This window comes from Pangasianodon hypophthalmus, chromosome 2 (genome assembly GCF_027358585.1).
Source record: "Pangasianodon hypophthalmus isolate fPanHyp1 chromosome 2, fPanHyp1.pri, whole genome shotgun sequence".
Lineage (NCBI taxonomy): Eukaryota > Metazoa > Chordata > Actinopteri > Siluriformes > Pangasiidae > Pangasianodon > Pangasianodon hypophthalmus.
In genome coordinates, this window is record NC_069711.1 from 11,091,597 (window position 1) to 11,119,202 (window position 27,606).

At 38.9% G+C, this 27,606-nt stretch overlaps 1 protein-coding gene and 1 long non-coding RNA gene across 7 annotated transcripts in view; both read right to left on the reverse strand.

The window, feature by feature from the left end:
* The window catches only part of tox2 (TOX high mobility group box family member 2), a 99,826-nt gene extending 82,762 nt beyond the window's left edge, over positions 1–17,064 (reverse strand). For 3 of the 6 annotated variants that reach the window (XM_026915010.3, XM_026914994.3, XM_026914987.3), the window contains exon 1: positions 16,422–17,064. In XM_026915010.3, coding sequence (XP_026770811.1) covers positions 16,422–16,523 — 102 coding nt within the window. In that variant the 5' untranslated portion in view covers positions 16,524–17,064. The remainder of the gene's footprint in view (positions 1–16,421) is intronic. The other 3 variants (XM_053228011.1, XM_026915027.3, XM_026915003.3) reach the window with 2 other exon arrangements.
* Positions 17,065–25,379: 8,315 nt separating this feature from the next.
* Positions 25,380–26,828, reverse strand: LOC128317956 (uncharacterized). Its single transcript, XR_008301359.1, has 2 exons — positions 26,484–26,828; positions 25,380–25,731 (listed from the first exon to the last, which is right to left on the reverse strand). It is a non-coding gene; the product is annotated as an uncharacterized LOC128317956 (long non-coding RNA).
* Positions 26,829–27,606: the final 778 nt, after the last annotated feature.

Consider the following 27,606-nt stretch of genomic DNA (forward strand, 5'->3'; position numbering starts at 1 on the left):
TGTTTCGACTGTGCTGCATTACATGCTTTCCTCTTTTCTCCTAATTGCAGCCAATAGCAGGGGAGTAAATTAAAGGCACTTAAAAAGAACAGCAAGAAAAAAAGGAGCAAAAAATAAGGAAATGAAGATTAAGAATCAAAGCAGGCTAGTACAATCTGGTTTTATTGATTAGTGTCTTTGAAAAGTGTTAAAGGATGGCTGTGTGCTCAGCTCTGGTATGTTTAAAAAAAAAAAAAAAAAAAAAGGCAGCCGACGAGGAGGACTTGGTTGAGACCAGATGTCAGCAGCAACCGTGCCACTTTCGCTTGGCTCTTGTAATTTGAAGTTTACCCTGCGCTGCCGAGAGCTGTAACCGCACTTGGAAAAACAAACATTTTATCTCGTTTTCACGAGGGTCAGAGGTTGGAGAGAGTGCAGCCTGGGAGGAAAAACATGGCAGCGGAGGAGAGAGGCTTATACAAAACGCATCACTGTGGGTTTGGGATAATTACAGAACAGGGTGCAGAGTTACTCTATTGTAGCAGCATGTCTGAATATGTAGTGATGAAGGAGAAAAGAACAGAGCTTGATTGGAATCTAGGTGGGTCAAAAAAAAAACATGGGTGAGCTTTTATCCAAAGAAGTTTACTTTTTTCATCACAGACTCAACTAGGATTTCGTCATATGAGACAGACTGACTGACTATATTTATGTTTACAACAAAGCAGAGCTGTACTGTCACCTCCCATTTACCAAAATTTAAAAAATATATATATGCTAAAGGATTTCTTCACCAAAGTCTGCAGCCAATTACTACTATAGCTACTATAACACACATGTACATGCTCAAAGCTAATTTAAAGACAGACATGATACTATATGCTTATAGTTCTCATAGTACAGGGACGCAACAAGCGTTTTCCATATACTACATACAGTAAGTTATGTGAAAACAGCCTGCTTATACATGTCGGAAATGTATTTTATCATTTTTCGAACATCAAAACTAAGTATCATCACTGACTGTGATGTGAGAATCCAATAATTACAGGAAAATATCTTCCTCCGCACCTTCTTTCACTGCTAACGAAAACACATCTACTGGGCAATTGAGTGAAACTGTATAAAACTGCACTAAATTGCTTTCCCAGGATGCCGAGCGTGTGATAAAGACAGCTGTCAGTTCCTGTGCCATAGTGCCTCTATGCTCTATGTGATTACCAACCCACACGTACCCCAACATCCTGCCATTCACACATGGGAAAGAGTGAGAGAGACAGAGAGGGGGGGGGAGAGAGAGAGAGAGAGAGAGAGAGAGAGAGAGGGAAAGAGAGAGAGAAAGGACAGATTCCAGTGTCTTTGTGTCAAAGATTAGGAGTGATTAGGAGTGAGCTGGAATGAGAGAGCTCTCTGTTTGCACTGTGATCGTACATTATCTCTGCTACAACAACACATCACATTCCTCACTAGTACACACACCGGGACACACACACTAGTACACACACACACAGAGAGAGAGAGAGAGAGAGAGAGAGAGAGAGAGAGAGACAGAGAGTGCTGCAGCCCTGATGGGATCAAAACTCAAAGAAAAAGTAACTAAACCTTTCATTACAATTACATAAACTATTTACTTGAATACTGCCATTGAATGGTATTAAATTCCACACACAAAATAACTGTGTCTTGATATAAGGCTGTGATAGACTAATAAAATAAAATATGTACAGAAAGGCTATCATTAATAGCCACACTGTATGTAGCACACTGAGGTCGTTCGTGTGTTCCAGGAAATTCAAGGTGTAGTGATTGTGGCTGGGAGGGTCCCTGCACAGCTCAAAGTTCACACTTCAGCAGGACAGTCATCTGTAAACAGTGCAATAATAGTGTAAAGGGGATTTTCATTTTAGAGTCTCACGAGTGATCAGCAGAAGTCAAAAACGTGACATGAGCAATACAGTGACAAGGTTGTGCATAAAAAAAGGGTTCATAGATGACAAAGCAGCCTATATTGATTTAGTGTAGCTTGCTTTACTATAGCATGTACAGTAAGCTACAATAAGTATGTATGCATGACTGCACATACATGTTCGCATGTGTGTGTGTGTGTGTGTGTGTGTGTGTGTGTGTGTGTGTGGGCCTTGGGGGTAGCTCCTCCTGGAGGCCCCAGGCAATCCTAAGCTAGGCTTAAAGCCAGTCAGCTCTGCCACTGTTTGCTCAGGACATGCCATAGGAAGCTAAGACAACTGCCTGTGTTTGCCCAACCCTTCTCTCTTTCCCTCTCTCTCTCTCTCTCTCTCTCTCTCAATAAAGCCCGGCAGTGCATTCCTCTCCTCCATCCATACCACTTGCCCACTCTGTTTATTTATCCCATATTCTCCTGCTTAGCCTATGGAATCTACATAGCTGTCCTTCCACTTCTTAGAAATGCTATGAAGAAATGAAAACACGGAATTTGCTCTAGTGAACACAAGTTCCATTCCTGCCTTGTCTTCTCAAAGAGCCACAAAAGCTGATATCATTAGGAAAAGACACCCTGTTTGTACCACGAGCCTTTTAGTGTACCTCAAACCCCAGTGCGTGAAAGTTGTTGGTCACAGTTCAACTTAACTTGCAAACTTTGTGGTTGTTCCCTGTTAACCGTTAGCATCATGTGAGGCTCCACCTCGGGTCAAGCTCTCTTGGGTACACATCAAACCGTTTCCACATGTCCCTCACATTTCTCCCAGTCAAATGTTTTGATAATCAACACAGATAGACTATCAGCAACTTCCAGCCCATGTCAAACTTTTCCACATTACAGGTAGTCAAACCTCCATGAAATTGTCTCTCTTTTTTGTTACACTAGACTCACTTTCCTCTCTTCAACGTTTCATTTCCTGATAAAAGAGGACGATGAGAGTCCATTTCACACTGTTCAGCTACACTCTATTATGCTACGTGATGACGGCAAGCTACCAAAATAACTCCCCCATATAAAACTACATCAAAGCCAGGTATTGCTTCATGCTAATACTACATGCAGCTAGCTCGTGCTAAAACTATTGGTAATCAAAAGCCTCACGATAAACCACTTCAAGGTTAATAAAACACAATCTTCTTCTGACACAAATAAAACTGAAACCCCAAATCTAAAGATCCAAAAACCCAAAACTGTCGTTAGCAAAATGAAAGCATGCACCCCAGTCATAAAGCTAATTCACGTAAAACTCCAAACAAACAAATGAAGCATTCAGTCTTATTATTATATCATTATCATTATTTAAAAAGAGCCATTTTAATGACAGGATGAATTATTCGTGAACAGCCATGTGTCTTTGGAATGTCTTGTTTGAAAGCAATATGTGTGTTACAGGGTTTACCAGACACAGATCCTAATTTTCCAAAAGGTAAGCTACAGATTAAATATGAGTACGGTAAACAAGAGCCAGCATTCTTGTGCTATGTTTAATCTACTGTTTTGAGTTCATTACTTCATTACACAGATTCCCAGAACAATGTATTCCTCCTCCAGGGTGAAAAGTTACATTGTGCTAAGAATTTACATTGTTTTCAATCTAACAAGAGGTTTACACAATTTCAATGTTTCAGGACAGAATAGGGTAAGCTCATGGTTAAAAACAATAAAAAAATAGAAAATGCAGAACAAAAAAAATGCACTGAGCAAAGATATCTAAGCAAACCCTGTTCAAAAGCTTGAACTACAAGTTTGCAGGTCTCGCTGAAAAGCCACAGATGAGAAAGGTCTGCGAGCGGGTGGGCTAAAAATAAAGCAAGCAGTTTCATTGTATTTATGTAACGCTTCCTTTAAAAAGTCCCTCATCAGAACAGCACAACAGTGAGAACACCAATCATTTGCTGGGAAGAAAACCCACCGTCAGTGTATGTAGTGGTAAAGTTGAGTATTTTTCCTCCTTTTTTTCAAGGCTGATACTGATGCCATTATTTTTAATTGTGAAATGGTGGCAATTATGTAAAAATATTCACTCACAAGAAGTTGACACTCACATTACTTGTCTAGTTTTATTTGGATCTTTATTTAATTACCTTTATTTATTTCCCCTAGAGGCCTTGTGAAAGAGACCTGAAACAACTGGAGGCTTACAAGGGTAGAACAGCAACAGCCGTAAATCAAAGGAAGGCCATTAGAAACCTCAGTTATCTGCTACTAAGTCAACATCCCTAGTGCCCATTCTGGAATTACAGCAGCTCCACATGCCTCCAACACACTCTCACACACACACACAGGTATGAACACGCACATTTTTTACAGGGGTTAAAACACTTCCTGACCAAAAAGTGCAATACTGAAAGCCACATTCACGTGGGTGACAAAGAAACTGTGCTAACTGTGAGATGCCATCCTGTTTGGTTGAGGCTCTGCTGCCACAAAGATATTTCCCAATTCAAACTTAGCCAAGAAGCCATATGTACCAGACAGTCCAAAAACAATGGCTTTGCCTATAACAGAAACCAACACACATAAATGCTTTTCATGTCCATGGCACCATTTTGAAATGCCGCACCATAACAGCGCCACCCGTCTGCTCATTAATCATGGCTGATATATTGCACGTTTTTAATACTACGGAAAGGCATATCAAAAAAAATCTGGCAGTATTATTAAACAGGAACACTTCAGGAGAACTATTCAGCAGCTTTGCATAGGATTCTCCTGGGAAGGGAGAACAGTTAAGGCCTCTTCAGTTTTTTTATTCCTCTATAGAGAGAGGAGACATCAGTCAGCACTTTATGGGTTCTGAGTTCTCAACCACGCTGGGTGGACTAGAACAATAAACCTCTGTCTTTAAAGTGACAGTCGGAGTGTGGCAACATCTGGTGGCAGGGCTCATTTTGGGTTTCCACACCACTGATTGACATTATAGTCGTCTGAAAAATAATGTGCCCCAGAAAATATCTGTCACACCCTCCCATCTATAACCCGCCATCCCTTCCTCTTAGGTTTCCACCCCACTGATTGACATTGCAGGCCCTTGAAAAAGTATGAAAAAAAAGAATTTCCTTACCCACTGAGGTTCACCTTCCCCACATTGATATAATGAGGAGCAGGGGAAATATGATGCGATGGTAGATCAGGGGTGCGGGGGGTGGGGGTTCTGTAGTATTGACTGCTGAACCCACCACCACTTCCTGGAGTGGGTGGGGGTGTGTTAGAGCACCACGGCACACCACTGTAGCTGTAAGGCGGATGGGTAGGAAATGCAGGCCCACATCAAGGACTGTCTGATCCTTGATCAAAGTGCCCTAAAACACTGAAGGGGACCTAGATTAATACGCCTTCTTTTAGTTGCCTTCAACTGTTTACTGTGAGTGAATATTCGAACTCATTACTAGGCTTGTGCGATATTAATTTTTCCCTGCTCACGATTTTCCTTTTTTAAAAAAAATGCAATATAGTATCTAATCATGCAGAGCCGACAGGCTAAACGAGGACAGGGAAATGTGGATTTCCACCATTTCAGGTTTAAGGAAGGTATGGGAGGGCATAAAAATGTTGTCAGCTGTGCAGTTGGGAACTGATTGCCGGCAATGACAGTCACAAAAACCAAACTGGACGGTGGATTTTTTTTATGTCATTCTGCAGTAATGTGTAGTGAACTGTACAAACAGTAACATTTCCTACACAATTCTTTTACAAATCAATGTTTCACTGTTTGCTCAAATGTTTTAATGTGTCTCATCACCATTTTATTGATAAGAAAATGAGTGGTCTTTTGGCTCTATTTTTAGCTGATGTTAATTTGCAGAGCTCCTATGCAAAAAAAATGTAAAGATTGAGAGATCTTGTAATATTATATAATTGGAGTAAATGTCACTGGATATCATTGCAGTGTAAAATCCTGTAGAGATGACTAAATGGCTATATTGTAGGAATCTACTAATCTCATTTCTCACAAATTTATTTCAAAAAGAATGTGACTAGGAGTTAAACTAGAAGAGTCAAGCATTTCACTTAATTCTAAAGGGAGTTTTACCTTGCAAATAAAATGACTATTCACAGACAGGATCATTAACTTTGGCAGTAAGGCCTTTACAATGTAAGCACTCAGATTCACGGTCAACCAATGAAATCATTCCCAGTAATCAAGACAGAATCCATTCTCATTGCCCACAGGTATTTTGGTCTCACAGCACCTGGAGCTACTATGCTACATTATGAGCTGTGAGATCTTCTCTCAGCAGGCCTTGGCATCTCTACAGATGAAAAGCCTTTTCTTTTTACCTCTGCTATTTCAGCAAATTTCAACAGAAGTCCATAGCACTCTTTTCCCCATGGATGGGAATCATTATTATTTACAGTGTGCATTAGTGAATCAGTCTGCTATTCAGCGTCCAGCCAGCAGCCATTCAAAACCGAGGCCCCTGCTCACAAGGGCTCCAACTCTGTCTTTCTGCCAAGGCCAATTAGCGCAACGCTGGGGTAGCACTCCCACTGCTACTGATAAGCCTTTACAAAACAGCAGCTACATGCACTAGATTTTATATATATAGATATATATATATATATATATATATATATATATATATATATATATATATATATATATATATATATATACGTTTATATATATACGTTTATATAACAAATTCTCTCATATAGAGGCTAGCAGGGTCTGTGTGTTTTTCAAAGATAACTAGACATCAGTATAAGGTTTCATTTCATCAGATTACTTTCTGTTAACAAATCTCTTAAGGTGAATAATTTTGTACTTCTGTGGAACCAAGCACAACTTCACCACCAATGTTCATAAGAAATACACAGAACTGTAGGAAGAAATGAGGCTGGGACTGATTTCTGTCTAGCCAAGACCACAGATTAATGCAGTGACACTAATCAATCCTTTCAGCGACAGCCATGTCATGTCAGGTGATTACACAGAGTGAAACACCCCATAGCCCCATGCTTTGCACATCATCAGCAGTGATTGACAAGGCGCTTGTGAAATATAGTCATGGGGGTAATGAATGTAAAGGAGGTGGATTATTATCATCCTTTATTCACAAATGCCTTTGGAGGAGAAACTAAAACTAGATAGACTAAGTACATATTATCTAGTCAAAGTACAAATTATCCAAAAGGACAGATGACAAACAGTAAGTTTAGTGCTATTTTTTTTTCTTTTTTCTTTTTTACAGGTTACAGCTTTTCTGTTTACCATGTTTGGTATTTGGTGGAAACTTGGCATGAAGCCAGTAAAGGCTTTGAGACAGACTTGAAAGAGTTAAAACAAAATTAGAAATCACAAATGCAGCTGCTTATCTGTCTCCAAGTATGCGTGTGTGTTTGCCTCACATCATTCTCACTATGCCATTGATGAGACCTTGTGATATAATACATTACTCAACCCTGATTTCCTTGCTGAGCTAGTGATAGATAGTTTAGCCCTCATTTTTTAAGGATGAGCAAAAATGACTATGCACATTTTTGTAAAAGTATTATAATATTTGAATATTTGAACCACCATCTACACACATACAGTATGTGCAACAAAATATTATTATTCCTTTATCCACTGCAAACTTAAGTTCCCATCCTTGGGTGGAGTTGAGTTAACTTAGAGCATGTTTAACAAGCTAACAGTCTTCATACTGTACTGCCACATTGTTAGTTATGAGCTAGAAAATTGCTTTACAACAGTTAAACTGCTGCTTTCTACTGGAATGAGAGTGAGAGGCTGAGAAAGAGAGAGTACGGTCCCGCCTTGGATTTTACACCTTGCAGCTGTAATTAAAGTTTAATCAAACTTGAGTTTGACCCCATTTGCAACCACCTTTCAAAGTTCACTCACTGATACACACCTCTGTATGTCTCAGTGTTTACAGGCATGGTGGAAAAATTCTCTTTGTTTTTGCAGCATTGAATCATTTACACATTTATTTTGAAACAGCGACATTAGCACTGAGACAAGCATACAAGGATTCTTGTCTCACACTGAGATATGCTCTGGAAAGGCTGGGAAACAAACTGTTCTGCTGAAAGACTTTCAAACACAGTTTTTATGGTTACTATTAAATAATACTCGTTTACTATTTGAAATTTTAATTTACTATGGACTCACTCCTAGAACTTACATCTACTCTGTGTCCTTAGAATGTACAGCATCTTAAAGAAAATAATATAAGGAGGTTAATCAACTTCGAGTGCCTTTTAGATCTCACAATACTCAAATATTTTGGTCTTAATTTCCTTTTTTCTTTCATATTTACTATAATTAGGGAGTGATATTTGGAGCATAAACCATCAAATACATCCAAAAATATTAAAATATTTTCTTTGTCTTGTTAACACAATTTTTTAAAAAATGTTTTATTTACCAGAAATGGTCTTTGCTTGCTTTGAAGTAACAACAAAAAAAAGATTTTACTTACACTAAAAACACTAAAGGTATTATTTAATTTGCTGCAGTAGTTGGATACATTTGGGCAATTTAATTGCATATTGATGTAAATGTAACTGATGTAAACATTTGACAAAGTTTATTTAAATATTATTATAAATATATATTAAACATTTGTTCAGCTTTTCAAGTTTCAGGTACGGTTAAGTCCACAATATCAAATGAAAAATAAAATAAAACACGTTCTTCATCTTGTAAATTGATACTATATCCACACTTTAAGGTGTTCGTCTTCCCTATTTGTCTAGACGGCTGATAAGGTGAACAATAACAGCGTGGATTTCAGGCAACGGTCAGCAATTAGACTACGAGCAACTGCTGCCATGCTAGAATAATGTCTGACCACTGAATTCTTAAACTAGAACATTTTGAAAGGTTTATTTTAATGACTTCCAACATATTTTATTCTGACAGGGTGGAAATGTTAAGCTTGGGCAGATCGATTAAGCAACTTTATACCTTTTGTCAAAAGGAAACTCAGCTACGCGTCTACCTCAGCAGTTGATTTCAGAGGAAAGAAACTACATAACGGAGGAAAATTCACGTGCTATGATGTCACTAGAGAAGGCAGCAATTTCTTTAATACCCCTACACGGCAGGGTAGACGACCATCTTAAAGGATACGCACAAAACTCTTGCTTTTTACTACAGAAAATGTGACTTATGTAAAAAAAAAAAAATCTAAACACTTAACATGTAATATCTGATTTAAATAATAATTTGAGAGTAACACTGAAAAATCTATTTCACTACTAAGAGTATCTTAGTAAATATAACATAAAAAAGTAGAAAATATATCTACAGGCCCAGTTGATGTTTTTTATGAAATTAAAATGAAAAAATGAATGTTGCATGAACAGGATCGTGCAATGCAGCATTGTTGTATGTTTTGCGGTGTTTTGCCATTTTTGGCAACCAACAAGTTGACTGCATGTTCTTTAAGTGCTCAAATATTCATAACCTTTTTAATCACACTTTGCTGGTTTAGGCCCTTCATTTTAGAAAAAGTCAGCTAGAAATTGATATATTAGTCAGCTGGCTGCATCAAATCGAGAGGGATCAATGATGTGGACACTTTTAGTTTCCAGGAACCATAAGGTCGGCTCATGCCCCCGCATCTCTCAGCCGAGTGGAGTAACACACACACACGCTAGTGCATGGCTCTGACTCATGCAGAATGCAGAGTTCGCACCATGGGAAAAGTGTCACCAGGCATAGGGTACGCATCGTAACATTTCACTTTTCCCCTTAACTGCACACTATGTGGTTTACTACTCCTTTCGAAGCAAAACACCTTTATGGTTCCTTTTTTTATATAAGTATGAAAGGTGTAATTTGCTCACTGCAAAATATGTGACAACATGTAATTTGGCTTAGAGACAGAGATTTTTACAAGTATTTTTGACGTTTTATCTAACATTCTTGAGGCCCACTAAATCATTTTCACAAGTAAAGAGGACTTTGATGACAGTCATTTCAAACTCATAAATATTCCTAACAGAGCTGATCCTTTTGTGCCCTGTCTCTACCATTTTTATGCAGTAGTGCATTCCTTGCCTTATAATATGAGTGGTTTAGCTCTTTGCCTGGTGAGCTTAGCAAGCTTCTCTCCAGTCAGAATGAATGAGTAACCCAAAGCAGCCTAAAATTCAGTCAGTTAGTCTGCCTCTCAGTCAGTCAGACTGCTTCTTTCTGCCTAATTACCCTTGCCATGTGTAAAATGAAGTGCTGTGGGCCAACACTTCATTTTATACATGCTTGCATTGTATCTGCCGCATACATAAGTCGTTGTGGATAAAAGCATCTGCCAAAAGAATAAATGTAAATGCCATATCTTATATTTCCACAATGGTTGAGTCATAGGGGGAAAACATATTGACTGTAAACATGGTCATAGGGAATCAGTTTAGGAAAAGAGGAACAAGCACTTTCATTGTACATGAACAACAGTTTACTTGCTGATAGCGAGTGCAACCAGCTGGATATGGAGCAGGATGAGAAAAACAGAAGCTTGTGCTGAGCAAGAACTTAACTGAATTTTGTAGAGTAGGGAAAGAAGAAGGTATCAAAATATAGAAAACAGACTGCTTTGTGTCTGTGTGTGTGTGTGTGTGTGTGTGTGCATGTGTGTTAAATCAGTACGAATGTACACCTGGGGCTTATTCCCATCGAATCATATGCTCCATAGATCTTGCTGCAGGGTGTATTATCAATGTGAGCACATTACACACACATGCACGCACACACATGAGCACACACACACACACTCACACATTAGCATGCATTATTATTATGATTAATGGGCCAAACACAAGGTGCTTGGAACCCTTTTGTTTCCATGAGAATTTTTCTTCTACCTTTTTTTTTAATGATTTTTCTCTACTAGTAAGAATCGTGCAGCCCAAACTGTAGGGCATACAGAAGCGAACCAGAAGTCAATAGGTAATCTAGCAAGAGAGATGTGTCTGATCAGCCTGATAGTGGTGCTGTCATGCAGCGTTTTACATTTTAGCCCAAATCTTGAGAAACGTGGGTCGTAGAAACATTTTTTTTCTCTGATAACTTGGCTTAATGGGAACAAACTTACGAGTTGGACCATTAAGCTCTGCCTACTTCGATTTTGAGCTAATATGCATAAAATATGAAACCTACTTGGGCAAACTAGTCCTAGGATTTTTGGTATATCTTTGTAAGGTTGATGTCAAAACACTCATTAATATCTGAAACTCAGTTATCAAAAACATTTTTGCAAAGTGTGCTCGGACGCCACAGATCGCTCCTTGCAGTTCTATTTGTTGCTGTTATTTGTTGTTATTATTACTGTTGTTGTTATATATCCATTTTAAATAATGTGATGTAGGCTCGTTATTGATTTTGTTAAAAGTTGTTATATGTTGTACACGTGTAAGCCATATATTCACACTCCTAGATTCAGCACTGTGCTACCCAGTTCCAGTAATTGCACTGCTCTGGAGTTATTTTTAGTTGACTTAAGTGGACAACTAAAAGCTAGAGAGAGAAAGAAAGAGAGAGAGATAGAGAAGTAGGTATAAGCAGAGAGAGAGAGAGAGAGAGAGAGAGAGAGAGAGAGAGAGAGGGGTTTGAATAATGTGCTGAGTTCACTAATGGGGCTTCAAAGTATCCTTAAATGAATCAAGGTCTTTTACAGTCATCAGGCAGGTAACAGAGAACCTGTCATTCCCACCCACTCACTGATTAGCGATTCAGACCGAAAATCGGGTAAAAAAAAATCTGAACTGTCATTTAAAGTTTGGTGTAACTTTATGCTGATGGGAGAAACTGGGCCATATGCTTTAAGTTCAGTTTTGACAGTTGGACACTGGTATGTAATTAAACAGTGGACTCATAGTTTGTGGCTGTTTAATAACTTCTTCTAGTTATATCCAGCATAACATGAAACAAAAGCACATATTTTTTACATATGGTACTGTTTTCCTACACTCCATAATAGAGTGTATTATATCTCAAAATAGGTTTCAGGTTCTACTGTTTACTGTAAATGTTTGACAAACTTTTGTACTGCCACTCTGTGCTCTAAATATCCTTGCTAATGGCCAAAAGTGGTTCAGCATGCTCTAAACCATGTATTGATATTGTTGAACTTGGCAGGGCTGATTACAGTCATGCTATGTTTGCCTGATTTGTCTCATTTCATCTGAATGTTTGTATTGTAGTGCATTCAGTCCTATACAATAAGGTTAGCAGTAGGGTGAGGTGGTGGTGGTGGTGGTGGTGGTGGTGTTGGTGGGGCAGGGGGGGTGGAGGCTGTTATAGGGGTGCTTCTCATAAACTTTCCAACTTCATATTTTTTGCGAAGTGAACAAGCCTGAGGCTATACGCACAAATCATAATGCATTCAGCAAATATTCTCTGGACAAAACATGCATTTATGAAGAGATGGCCTTTACTGGAGGAATGCATAGAGAGTATGCTTAACAAACAATACACCCACACACATGAGAGAGAGAGAGAGAGAGAGAGAGAGGAGGTATAAAATGAATTTTTGTGAGAGATAATAGCTTTCTATATTACCACTGTACAAAATGGTTGCCGCACTGTTATAGCTGCTAGCTAATCTCAGTTTCAGCAATACTGAGTTCAACATGAACGCATAGATAAACTGCGACTGAACAGATCAGAAAAAGAGAAGAGTGCCTGCAGTTAAACTCCTCCAGTATAGGCTACTCTACACAGGAAAATATGTCTTGAATGTGAAATATGTGTCAGCTCTAAAAATCCAGTAATAATTGTATCTATGTGATACAATGATTAGAACCTTACATCTGTTTGCTTCCAACATTTTACAGCTGAGGCTGTATAAACTGTATCATAGCATGCATATCACAGGATGTATGACATAAGCGATCAAATGATCACATGACTGCTTGCTGTCTATTCATCACTTCCTCACTGACTGCATATTGATGTTTTGTAATGCTAACTTTGCTGGCTCTTCTATTTAACGGAAGTCAGTGTGAGCTACACCACACTAGATATATACAATCCTACAAAGAAGCATTGGCTTAAGAAAGTTAGAAAGATTCATTTTCTTGTGTTTATGAAATATAAGTAGGTTAAGTTGCTTGTGTACGTGCAAAATTTGTTTCCTTTTTTTTTTTTTTTTTAGGTGAATGCAAACATGTTTAGTGGATTCTTGTCCTGGGCCTTTATTAGAGACCAAAGCATGTAAGCCTATATCTATTCTTTTGTATGATTACAGTAGTTATGCCACTCCCATCCAAATGCTGCTGTTGACAGCTATTTTGAATTTCCTATAGCAACAAGCAGCACATTATTTATTCCTCGATGTCCACCACTTCCAGGTGAACTACAACAGCATGACAGGATCCACGCTATTAATTCTCTGGCTTAAATGAGAAACCTGCTTGCTCCTTCTAGCGCTGGATTTCCTCCATAACTGCCGTTTCCACTGCAAGGAGTCAGTGTTCATCTGTAGATGTTAAAACATGGCAACTAGTGCATTAACATGTTGGCAACAGGAAATGAGAGCCACCCATTATGGTTGGCCTAGTTTTGCAGAACCATTTCCGGTTCAAGGGATGCCACAGAACCCCTGCGCATATCTCAATGCTCTTATTACGCACACGCGGGCTCCTATAGGATGCACAACCTCCCAGCCACATTTGAGCATTTGCTTTATTAAAGCAGGCTTGCATAAAGGGGCTATTGTGGCCGAGAGAGAGCAGACGTTTCCCTTCAAATTTGCTGCATAATGTCCACTTGAAAAAGATCATTTTTCAGCATGTGCAGTCGGCATACTGTACCCTCTTTGGCTTGCCGGCTGATCTTTTCCATATGTTCCAACCCACAAGCTAAACTCTGCGACACACTTCTATAAACACACATCACCCAATTATGAGTTACTTACAGGGGAGATGGGGAGTTTTAAGTGCAGTACCACAGGGTGAAGAGCAAAGCAATACGAGTCATACATCAAGGCCTTCCATCCATTTTGTATCCTATATTACTTTGCTTATAATTCTCTCATGATGTTTCTGACTTTTATTTATTGTTGCCCTTTATCTAAGAGACCATATCTGCTGTGCTCACAATTTATTGGCCGCTTAGCTCAGGGAAGTTTAAATATAACAGCTTTCTGGCCGTGATTTTTAAACAAATGTCCAGCGCGTGAATCAGACTCCAACTTGGATGTGACTATAGTAACTCTATAGTAAATCTCTTGCGAATAACCATCACACCGCACAAGCAGTGGGTCACCAGGATGAACAACTGACACAACATGATTGGATTGGCGGCATACCGATCACTGATTAATGTACTGCCCTCAAAACGTTCAAAAGCAATTTCAACGCTGCACCATTCAGCTCATTAATTAAAATATGTGACTAGTCTTAAAACAGCAATAACTCCAAACCTCACAAACAGGGCTATGACAACATTCATGCAGAGAAATATTATATATTTCATTACATCAAAAATCTATTCAGTGTGCTGGAAGGGTGGTAAAGCATTCATGCCTTCAGTAATACCTGCATGCAAAGGCTGCAGATATAATACCTGCATGCAAAGGCTGGTTTTTTATTAGATTTTGTTGGATATATTTTATAGATATAGGTACATTTATATAGGTAGTTTTAGGTAAATTTTTTTTAAAGGTACACAGAGTTTTAGTGGCATGCAGAGACAGACAGTGATTGCAAGTGGAAGCAGAGCTCTGTAAACTCCGAGAGACGCGCTTCAAACTAATGTTCCCCATCACCTATAAGTGCGTTATAAGCGCTTTATGAGCGTGTTATTTGTTACAGCCTAAATGAGCCAATTTAAACACATCTCATCATTCTTCATGTGAGTGTGTTTTGGTTGGAACTAAAAGCTGAATTCACTCGAAGTTAGGTGGCAGGTGCTGCGAGCCAGTAACTCCCCAAAACAGACCAAATCCAATTCTCTGCTTTGCATAAAATTACATCAAATTCTGCATGAGAAGAAAAAAATACAGAATGCACATGAAATGAAGTGTGTGCTTTTTAACTCATCAAGTACCAAAAAATCCCAAGCAAGCATCTAACTAACTCACAGCTGTGTGTGTGTGTGTGTGTGTGCGTGTGTATGTGTGTTCGGCTTTAAAGGCCCCGCAGCGACACACACTTCGAACACACATTTATCTATTCTCATCTGATATTGCTAGAATGTGTATTAGCCTACGCCCTGTGAACTATTGCATATAACCCGGAGGCACGTGCCAAACAACGCCATATCTACAGCTTCAGTGCTGTACTGAGTTCGGCTGGTATTATTAGGCCTGTTATTTCCTATAGGCTTCAGTGCCATATAGAGGTAGAAGAAGGTTACTGAAATGAGCGCGCGCCCGCACGCGGATGCCTGTTTGCCCATAAATATGATGATGATGATGATGATGATGATGGGATCTAGTGGGAAAAGCATGTTTTGTTTGGTTTAGTTTCGTTGTTGTTGTTTTTGTTTTTTTGTTTTTTTTTTAGCTGAACAGCTTTAATCGCGTCTCGTGTATTCCATATTGCCCTCCGCTGACCAATAACAGAATCCGATTAGCTGGGAGCCCGTTAGGAAATAATTAGCGCGCGCGGTAATTAATTGCCGGACTCTGCTAGCACGTGGAGCCTGGGCTACGTCACTGCAGCGCCGTTTGCAGGGTTAGAGTAGCATCAGCACTGAGCTGAATCGAAAACCCAGACAAAAATAGCACTAAACAGGGTTTTAAAAAAGAGTATGAGGATGTCTGAAAGGCTAGGCTGTGCACACACACCAGTCTACCCTGTACTGAATGGGAAAGCACGCGGGAAAAACAAAGTGCTGCACGAGCCTATTTTTTTGACTTAGCAATATTAAGCGCGCCGAAACCTGCTGTCAATTTCGATTCCAACACTGTCCCTCTGAGCAAAAACAACCCAAAAAGTTTCATGTTTCGAGACAACCGGACGCGTGGAAATCCTGTGGCTCAGTCGCTTGTGCTCCTCAGACTGCGGGAGCCGCGTTTCCCCAGAGGCGCGACGTCAAATTCAGCCACGCGCCCTTGTTTTTGTTGTGCCACCAATTAGCCAATAGTCAGACAGCATCGCGCGCTCGCTCTTCGCCTGCACAATTCCTCCAAAGAAACTCGAAGTTTGGACATCTGGATCTTCTTCCTCTTGCATCTCATCTTCTTGTAGTCGTCCCGGACCACGCGTGGTTCGTTTTTTTTTTTTTTTTTTTTTTTTTTTTTCTTAAAACATATTCAGGACTATTGATGCGTCTCGCGCGCATTTTGCAATTCGGAAATCATGGCCACCTAAACAACAATAAGGAAGGTAAGGAAGAAGGACAGGAGACAGCTTTCCAACTTCCGCACAACTGAGTTGAGCCGCGCGCGCCATGGACGCACCAGCAACGCGTTTTGGAAAAGCGAGAAAGAAAGTAAGCCGGTGCGCAGGAACAAGAAGAAGAGGAGGAACAAGAAGAAGAAGAAGAAAAAGAAAAAGCAAAGCGTGGTTGCACTTGGGTCATTACCTTGTTGCAGTGGTAATAGTCCAGAGAGGCGAGGCTGGAGTCGGTGGATAACGTGCAGGAGCCCACGCTCGAAGGGGGTGCAGGATAAAATCTCACATCCATCGCCTGCTCCGCTCCACTGAAGGCATGAAAACAGGTTCAGCGTCTACGAGTCTCTCTCTCTCTCTCTCTCCCTCTCTCTCTCTCTCTCTCTCTCTCCGGCGCGCTTGCTCTATTGTTAACCCAAACAAAAAAGAAACAGAACGATTGAAAGAAGAAAAAAAGGGGTTGAGTCTCTCTCTCTGTCTCTCTCTCTCTCTGTGTCTGTCTCTCTCTCTCTCTCTCTCTCTCTCTCTCCAGGCGCTCTTTTCCTCACATCCGTTCGCGGTTTTTCACTTCAGCATGAAAACACACATCAGCCGCTCATTATGCCTGAGGATGATGGACTGACTACTGACTACTGTTTAGCTTCACCGGACAAACGCTAGGATTCAAACAAAAAAGTGCACTTTTCTAAGGCAGGAACTAGTGCAGCCTGCTGTAAAAGTGGATCTGCGAATGTACAGCTGCAGCACAAGTGCAGCCTGACTGCAGCTACTGCGTGTGACCTTTTCAAAAACACAGCGCTGACATCCGCTGAGCGCGCGCCGGGGCCGCTTCACTGCTCAGAGCCGCTCAGAGTGCAGCGGTGGGACAAGTGCGCGTCCATGCGCTCGCGCTCCATGGGAAACGCCAAGCGACCTCTGCCGTTGGGAAAAGGAACAGAGAGAGAGAGAGAGAGAGAGAGAGAGAGAGAGAGAGATGGGGGGGAACAATCATCATTAGCGGAAGGTGAAACCGGAAGTGGACAGAGCATCCGATAAACAAGCTCAAGACAATATAGCTACACTGTGATTTGCCTAATCAAGAGTCTAATCAAGTTCCAGGATTTTTATTATAAAAAAATAGTCCGAACCCAAAATGGCAAATATTAATCAAATCTTTAATGATCTTAACAACAATTAGTCTGAAAATGAGCAAGAATGAAACAAGTGCACTCCTGAGAGCTCCTGTGCCTCCATTTGCTGGTTTACTTTTGCTGAAGTGAACTGTTTGTTTGGAGAAAAGCTAGAAACAGGGAAATTCACTTATATAGTCTTCTTGTAAGCAAAGATAAAATCATGATAATGATTAAAATGTTTGGTGTAAAATTCTAACTAATACATAACACCTGTCTCGGTGTATAAAATTTTCCAAAAATATCTTCTGGGATTTTTTTTTCTTAAAAGTTTAGTCGTTATTTAGTTATCTGCCACATCTGATGCAGCCAAACAAGAGCCACAAGACTTAAACATTTAAAGAAATCAAAGGGAAAAGCTCACATACTAACTTCCTCTATCTGTTTGTTTCATTCTTGCTAATTTCCTGACCAATAATTTGTTGTTAAGACCATTAAAAGATTAATATTTTTAACATTTAGTGCTTGGCCCCTTTTTTTTTTTTTTGCCCAGGAGTGTATTCATGTTTTGCGCACATTAATTAGGCCTATATCTATGAATTGAATTATATTCAAGCGGATTAAATTATTTATGCCACAAATCGTAGCCTATACCAGACTGACCCTGTCCTATATCAAACCACGTGCCTGTACACTTCTCAATGATTTGTTTTAATCAGGCTCACAGGTACAGGATACTTTATTTTTGGCAATATAATAATATGAGCATTTTAAGACCATGCTGAAAGACCAATTTACAGTGTTTTACCTGTTTTCTTTTTTTTTAATGGCTTAATATTACAATAAACGTCACAGTACATGTGGCAATGATGTAGGAAGGAGGATATTTTGAGTTCTGGTTTTGGGCTGGATTTTGAGCTACCTAATTTTGACACACTTGTATTTTCATGATTTCATTAACCACCGTCTAACCACCCAGGGTGGTAACAGTTACCTGAATACCATATGCCACAATGTCACCGTACTTACTGGAAAGGTATTATTCAAAGATGACCATCACACTCATGCCAAACTTGTAGAATCAGGTAGCAGCAGCGCAAACTTCCTGGAGTGGCATGCTTCTAAATAATGCCTGTAAGGATGAGGATAGGCCTATAGTCTGTATTTTGGCAAGGGTTCCTTTCCTTTATGACAGATGAACAGCTGGTCTGAGGATCAGATGCTCTAAGGAGCACTATAGGGCTTGCACTGGGCACACCAAAGGATGCTCTGGAGGTTCGCTGTCATGGAACGCTCCAAGGTCAGTTGAATGGTTTACAGAATTGGTTAATATTACCAGACCTGGTTGATGCCTTACATGTCATTTACAGAAAGGCTCGTGTACTAGAAGCTCTGGAGTTCAAGAGCGTTTTCATATGATGAATCTCAGAACTTAGAAGAATGTTACAGTGAGTTCCAGTTGGTTAATGGGTTGTGATCTTACAAAGGCAGGCCACATGCACTGCAACAGCCACCTCATACTGTATACCTTAGTGTAGATGGGGATTTGCCAGTGTCTAACAGACCCGAGAAGAAAGGTTAGTGTTTTGGGAATCAGGTAGTGCAGTGTATATAGTCGACGAGGTGCATGCCATTCATGTAACAGCTTCCTCCTAAGGGTATACAAGGCCTGTGTACTAGGAGCCAGTCACTGGGCTTTAAGGAAGTCTTGTTGATGAACATGACCTTCCACGGTGCATGATCTCAGTTCCAGACTCAGTGATTTTAGCTAAGCCATGTCTGTTGTCAGGCCATCCAGAAAATAACTTGTATTTGACTTCTTACAACGCTTATCAGTCATTGCTGGATGTGGCCATTATGACTGGCAAGTTGTTTGGGTCAGATTTGACTCTAAATCAGGGTCTAAATCTGTCAGCCATTCGCACTGTCTAAGCAACAGCATTGCGCACAGTCAGCACAGGGGATATCTGAACTAAACACTGCCTCTTTAAGATGGCCAATACCAAGGCCTTGAGCACATGTTGGTGCCCATCTTCAGTGTCCAAGACATTCAAACACTGAGTTTCTGAGTGCGTGTCTTGCAGCATGGCTCGTTTAATCATGTAGTACTTGTTGTGGTGGGGAAAAAGCCACTCAAACACTCTAGCAGTATGTAGCCATGGGTCCTCTAGTCAGCCAGACGATGAAGTGTGGAAATCTCTGAGAGGGAAAAAAAAAGAAACTCTGGGGAAGAAACTAACCAGCTAGCAGAATGAGGAATGAAATGGAGGGAAACCGATTTGTTCGCCTTGTTGATGTGTTAGCAATCTGGCTTACATCTCCAGCACATTTGAAATGGATTTATGTTTCAGTCCATTTTCTCTGTGTATGTCATTACACAATAATTAGGAGCCAATAAACATCCCCATTTATTACACAGAGAAAAACCAAATCTTCTACAGCTGCCCTGTGTCTGAAATGGTGCACCACTCCCTATACAAATGCATTATGGCTATTCTGTATTTAAGATATTCTGGTGCAGAATAAAATGTTGCACCTCAAGCAACTGAAGACAAACTATTACTATTAAATGTAGTAAATATCTGCAAAGGTCATTTTTTTATGTGTGTGTGTGTGTACGCCGACATGTGTGAGCTGCCATTGTCATCACAGTGGGGCGCTTGTGTTCTCTCTAGTATAGTGCTTGTGTATCAAGCTTCTTTTTATGCAGCATGTAGTGTGTGTGTGTGTGTGTGTGTGTGTGTGTGTGTGTAAGATAGGGTCCTGGAGTGGGAACCTGTTTAATAAGAGTCACAGATGGAATACTCCATGGGTGTGTGGAGCCGGTCAAAGCCAGAAGCAACAGCTTAGATGTGTGTGTGTGTGTGTGTGCGCGTGTGTGCGTGTGCAGCTTTTGTGTGAAAAACCTGTAGTTACTGAGAGTTAAGGTGTTAGGTAGGCATATATCATTTAGTTACAGTAATAAAGAAGTCCATATAGGTAGTGAAATCCTGTAAGTGTGCATGTGTGTGCGTGTGTGTGTGTGTATGCGTGTGCATGTGTGCGTGTTGTCATGCAAGTCTTGCATGGTTTACATGTTGCATGTTTGTTCATGTTAATGGATTTAACAAGCTCTGGGGTGGTTTATCATCATGGGATTGGAATGTATGGTGCCTTCCCTCCCTGCATCCATCTGTGTTAAACAGAACGAATTAAAATCTGGCAAAGGGATTCTAAAAATTAGTTTTATTTACTACAATGGATCGGCTGCTATGCAACAGCCAACCGAAACCAATTACAGGCAGGCTTTAGTCTGCCTTAATCACTCCACCACTTAGCCAATTAAAAGAACAAATAAAGCTTCGCCTTTTATAGCTTGAATGAAAGGAAACAGACCACATTAGGGGACGCAGAAATTTTCCAAAATAATTAAAATGGCAGTAATGAACTTTTTTTTAGATTAATATAGTTATTCGCTCTCTGTCTCTGTCACTCTTTCTTTCTCAGGCTTTCTATCTCTCTCTCTCTGCTCAAACATGGAAACACAGTGCTTATTTCTGCAAATTTCTCTGTACCTCTGCGAATGGAGTTGTGTGTATATGTATATGTGTGTATTCCTCCCCATCACATGTTTGTCCATCACAAGTAATCACAAATACAAATACATACAAAGGGGTTATACAAGTGTTATTTAATGTCAGAATGATGAGTGCATCATCGAAGTCCTGCTTTATCTGAGCTGAGCTTGTCAACTCGAGCTTCCATCACAGCTCGCCTCAGTGAACAAAAGCATCCACTGTTCACATTACACTCATTGTGCCTCATCATTAGCTGTAATCCACTTTTTTTTTTTTTTTTTTTTTTTTTTTTTTTTTAAGTGTCAGACCTGTGTGAATTAAATACAGTATTTGCAGTATGGCATTGCCCAAATAGTTGAAATAGTGAAAATATTAAATCAATTTGTTAGGTAAAAGCCAAATGAATTCATGTTTTAACCATTTTAAACATCAAGACAAAATTGATTTCCTTGTAAACATAGACATCCCTGTAAAGATATATACACAGTTATCTTTTTTTTTCTTTAATATGAGCATTCTTTTTTAATCAGTCTGCAACAACTAGTCAAATACTAACCAGGAAAATAATTTGAGAAAAACAAACTCTTGATGCTCTTGTGACAGGAACACAATTGCATTCAATACAAACCCGCCTTCATGTCTCTAAATGCTGTACACACTTTCTTCATACAAACAGTCAGATTTTCCAGCCGTTCCTCAGAGATTCCTTTGAAGTTTGTCGAGCTGCTCTGCTTGGATACACCATGAAGTGCTTAACTGTGTGGGTGCATTACAGCACTACAGTAGATTCTGGCAGTAGGGAATAACTGAGGCAGCCAGATAATGGTATACCTTTTAACCCTTCTCATGCAATGCCATTTTTCTAGTTCAGTTTTATGGGTTTCCCCTAAAGTTTCCTGAAAGTATTGTGTCAAACAGATCATCAGAAAATGGTAGATATCACATTTCTCAGTGTTTGGGGAAACTAGTGGGTGAGAAGGTGTTTTTATTGTTAACTGTCATTAAACCTGGTATTGTGTGCGAGCTTTGTGTCTGCTTCAGTTTGTTACTTACAAATTAGAGATAGTTAAATAGTATTTCTTTCAGATGAAATGTTTAGATTCTGTTATGAACCTGAGGTGATATGGCTGGTGGGTTTCTGTTAGTCATGTATACCTTTAAATATATCTTTGTTCATTATATTGGTTCATTTCTGAACTGATCTTACTCTTTTTTTTTTTTTTTTTTTGCTGACTGGCATCCAATTTGAAAAAAAAAAAGATACCGCTGAAAGATGCATGCTCTGTTCTTTCATCGTGCTTTTGATTTTTTTTTTTGTTCAAATCAGTAATGCGGGGTAGAGTGCAACGTTAAATGTATTGTACATCTGACATATATTTTCATCATACTGTCTTCTGTAGAATAAGAGATCATACTATGTAACCATCAAAACAATTTTTATCATTTGAAACACATGCAGAATGAGTATACAATATGAAACAACTGCTGAATACAATATGAAACTGCTAGCCTTCTGCTGTTTTTAAATTAAGTCTGTTTTTTTATCTGCTTGACAAGAGTTTGATTAATTTTTTATTTTTTATTTTTATTTTTTGAAATTACTGATTTGAAGACATTTCTCACTGCTCACATTTCTCAGTCTCAGTCTGTACTCTCATGTCCTCTAAATAACACTCATACTGTTTGCATTATGAATAATAATGCAGGGGCTTGCTTACTTGTAATAACTGTGACATTTAAAAATCAAAATGAGTGCACTCCACTTGCTGAAGAGTCGTATTTTCCCTCAACAAAAGCTTTGACTCAGAGCCAATGAAATGACTAAGATCAGCAGTTTGGTTATTGTCAGGCTTTCTGCCATTTTACATTTGCCTTTTATCCACTCGACTCTGTCAACCTGAGAAAGAGGTGGCAGATTCAGACGGCTGAAAGTGAAAGTCAAATGTTGGGTAAGATGTGCATATTCTCTCTATTTCGCCCCCCTGTCTTCCCTTCCATCTACCGTTCTATCTCTCTCATTTCTTCAGACATTCTCTCTATTTCTAGCTTAGCTTACCACAGTAACACACTACCTAAGCAGTAAGTCCATTTCTCTTAGTTGTGTAACACACAGAATGACGGAGAGAGGAAAAAGAGGGGGTATTAGGTTTGAATGATGGAGTTTTTTATGTTAAAGAATTCAAGACCGATGTATCATTCCTTCCTTTGACAAGCCTCTTGTAATTGATTAATGTCTCCACTCTGTTGGGAACATGTGAGGTTGGACAGTACGCTTTTACACAAGCAGTCATCTCGTGTTTAAACTAGGGAAGTCGAGGATGAGAAGAAATAAGCGTGAGAAAGACACACAGTGAGAGAGGTGTATAACAGGCACCTCATAATAAATCTTGTTGCAGTATGTTTGATAAATGTTTTTCTTTTGAAATCACTTATAAAAGAAGTAAATGGGTAATTTGATGGATTTTTTTAAGAGTGATAAAACTGACAATTTTAAATTAGTTTCTTTTAAAATGTCAGGACTTTATTTTTTTGTATTGATTTGTAACTTAAAATTTTTACTTGAATTCAGTTTGATCTAAGTGTACAGTTTACTTTGGTGACCACTATTTTAATAACTAATCCCATTTCATTATTTATGGTATGCTGGGAGATAATTAGAATTTAACTGAATACATTTATTCCACCTCTGTCAGGAGACAGAGTCTTAAATATAAATGTAACACAGAAGCACTTTCCTGACTACTTCAATACTACATACTTTTTACATTCTCATAAAAAGTGCTTTTACTGCTATTCAAGTGGAGTGTTATCAAAGGCAAATGGATCCTTTCATGCTCTCCTGAGGGCATTTGCATTAAAATATGGCATTAAAGTTTCCTTCACATACTTTTCTTATTATCATACATTTTAATGTTATGCACTTGGCTATGCACAATGGATAGAGAAAATAATTACGTTCTATTTTCTGTTAGTTTATTTCTTGAGCTGTGCAACTGTTATTAACAGATGGAACGATTTACACTTCTCCAATTGATAGCATTGCACCTGGCATTAGAAGTACACACACAAACACACACACACACACACACACACACACACACAAGACGTCTGTGTAAAAATCCTTGAGAGTACTCTGTTGGTATATGACACATAATATCCTGCATCTTGTTGTAACACATCATATAACAACAGCATAATTATCAAGAAGGTTTTATAACAGGCAGGCATTTTTCTAAGGTAAGCGTGGCAACACGACTTTATTACATTTAATTACACCCATTCTACAGAGGACAAACAATGCAAGCTGCAGGAAAATTGTGTTAAGTAAGCATGTATGTAACAATGTGACAATTATGAACCGACACTATTAGAATTACAATCTCAACTTTAGTGTGCATTTAACTCAGGATTTATCATGCTGTCATTAAAGAAGAAGCATTATTAAGCCAGGGGAGAAAAACTACTCTAAAACACAGTGTTCTTCTGCTGATGTGTTACCCTGAAAAACCTGAATTATTAAAGCCAGAGTTCTTGGCACAAATAGTTTGGACTTATATGTCAGACATAATGATGCACAAATGAAGGTATTACAATCAGTGACTGTTGTGAAGCCAGCATTATAAGAGGAATGAAAATATAAATATAAGTTTAATTTAAGTACTTATAAGAAAGATAAATAGATAATAAGTACCTATATTAGCACTTTGTTTTATATATATATATATATATTTATATATATATATATATATATATATATATATATATATATATATATATGGATTTGCTATGTGGATTTGCTATGCTAAATTCCCACTAGGTGTGATTGAGTGTGTGAATGTGTGCGCTTGGTGTCAATAGACTGGCATGTATGACCTGGATGACCAGGATGTAGCAGTTAAGATGAATGAACAGATGAATAAATGAATGAGAGTTGACAACAGCTTCAAAATGGATATGTTTTTTGTAGCTACTGCTACCTAGCTGTGAAGTGATTTTAGCTAGTTAGCAAACAGAGAGCTGGTGCTGCTTTGACATTACAAGACTGACCTTATAAAATATTTCACTGTAAAATATTCTTCTTTCGATTCTTTTTCTGATCAGCAGGCAGCAATAACAAATCCCCATGCCATTACATTATCTGTTGTCATAGTTATTTCTTGACTTTCTTTGTAAAAGATTAGCCATTGACCACAAATAAAGTATCATATGTAGCGCAGGAAACATAAAGCATGCAGCACTGGGCGTTTCAACAGAAATGTGAGGTTTTACAGTTAAGACGAGCTATAAATATTGTGCAGTTGTTACTTGAGGCTAAAACTACCTCACTGGTTTACAGTAATATTAGAGTAGCCTGAGAATGAATACTTTCCCACCATGAGCACAATGCACATCACAGCATAACTGCATGCTAAACATAGCACACCTTAGCACTTCTGAGCTAACCCAAAAAGTGCAGTGGCAAGCAAGTGCTGTAAAATACTTAAGCATAATAAATTGTTTTGTCTTTTTATTGCTTTCAGAACATAGACAAACAGAATTCCTTTGAGAGAAGCGAATCAGAGATACATTTGTAGAAAACCATAAATCTCATCATGATTATTTGGCCTTTCTGTGTTTGTGACAGAATCAGGGAAATATTTATACATCCCCGTGCTTCTCCACGCATTTTCAATTGTACATCAGAACCCACAGTGAGGAGCCACAACAAGCTTGACCTTTACCAAACATGGAGTATTAAACAGTAAAGGTCACCAGAAGAGGGGAGCGCCAGAGAAAAGAAGCCACCATCCTGCACAAATAATCCTTTAGCTTTCACTTGTGCGATTTAGAGGCTATTCTGAAGAAAAGGAAATACAGAGGTATAAACATTGGAGGCTTAATAAGTAATCTGCAGTTTCATCAAACGGTAGGGTTTTTATAGCACTGTGTTTTATTAAGTTCCAGTCTTTTAAGTGCTCTACAAATAATATTTGCTTACAATATAGTAGTTCAGAAAGCTGGGCGATTCAAGTGCCCCTGTCAGCCTTCAGTCACAGTGCTCTTTCTAAAAGAAATTTACATCTGATGTGTTTGTTAAAATACAAACACAGCATTTATAAGGATTCTTTTTAGTCAACATCTCTACATTTGTCATGTGAACCTATTTGGAGAGCCGCAGAAAATCGGAATTGTGATATTTGTAATTGTATTATGGACAAAATGGATGGTACTCACTGGAATTCAATCAAATTACCCATAGATATCTCAGATTGGATTGCTGGTAAATTAGATTTCCAGGTCTGATCTTATTCAATCTTGAAAATGTCTTAAAAAAAATCCTTCATGATACCATAAAGCATCAGTCCCGAAGCCATATTAAAATGTTTAGATGTAAGGCCATTAACAGAGAGCCTACAACATGCAGAATAAAAGATTCTGTATAAAAGATTCGTATTATTATGTCTCATATACAATAAATTGCCTTTGTCAAGCTATCATATGGAAATTCTACTTATGAGAGTTCATGGTTCTGCTAATGTCATTCTCTCCACCGTGCCTTCCCTGGCACGTCACCCAGGTTTCAACTGGAAAATGTAAAAACCTACTTACTCTCAGCATCACACACTGTCTAGCAAACTCCTGTCGCTCTCACTCCCTCCCTCGGCAGTTTAGCTAATAAAAACAGAGATCTCTGGTTCCTCTTCTGTCCCTTTGTCCCCAGAGGGAAGCTAAAGCATTTAGTCATGGTAAGGACACACAGAGGCAGGAACACACCACTTATCAGATGGTAGGAGCAGTGAGGCCTAACACTGGACACCTCACTAAAACTAATAAGCTAAATGTAGAGCTCAGCAAAGCATCTGCAGGGCTTGCAGACACTCACGATGATTAGCCTGATCATTATGTGTGCACACACACACACACACACACACACACACACACACACATAACAGGCCAAGAATGCAAGAAAGGAGTGATTTAAAAAAAGAGGTTTCAAGAATATCAGTTGCTTAATTGATTATTTATTTATTTTTCTTTAATTAAACTCATTTTCTTTAAACTATTTGATTGGATTGCATTGATGAGAAAAGCTTTTCATTCATTGCTGCCAACAGTCACATATACTGACTAATCTTTATTTACTAAATTTATTTACAAAAGGTTGATACACTTAATGTCTTTGGGAGCCAAAGTCCAGCTGTCATTAAACCTAAAGCAGGCTATTTTACTAAATTTAGTTTTAAAGCTGTTTTCCCCCCACTTTATCCTGGTCAGAGTGGCGGAGTCTATCCCAGGAATGCTGGGTGTGAGGCGAACCCCACATGGACATTACACAACATGCTACACGAAGCTCTGAGGCAGCAACGCTATTCCCTGCACCACGTAAAGTAATTTTTTTTATAAATAAAAGAAAGATCAGTTACTTTTACGTTATTCCTGCCCACATTTTTGCCAAACCCCTATATGTTAATAAACAAATGATAATAATTTATAATCATTTTATAAATGCTAATCTGAACATATAATGATGTGGTTTGTTACGTTCTGCTTGAAAATCAGTTGCTATAGTTCAGCACATTATGCTGTAGTTGTTGTTTTAAATTTTTGATCCATGTACCCCTTTTTAACTTTGAGCACCTGCCCCTCTAAAGGTCTCTGCACGTCCCTGGTATTTAAATGCTGCTGGCATCGGAGGTGTGAACATGCAGCGAATATCTACCGTGAAATGAAC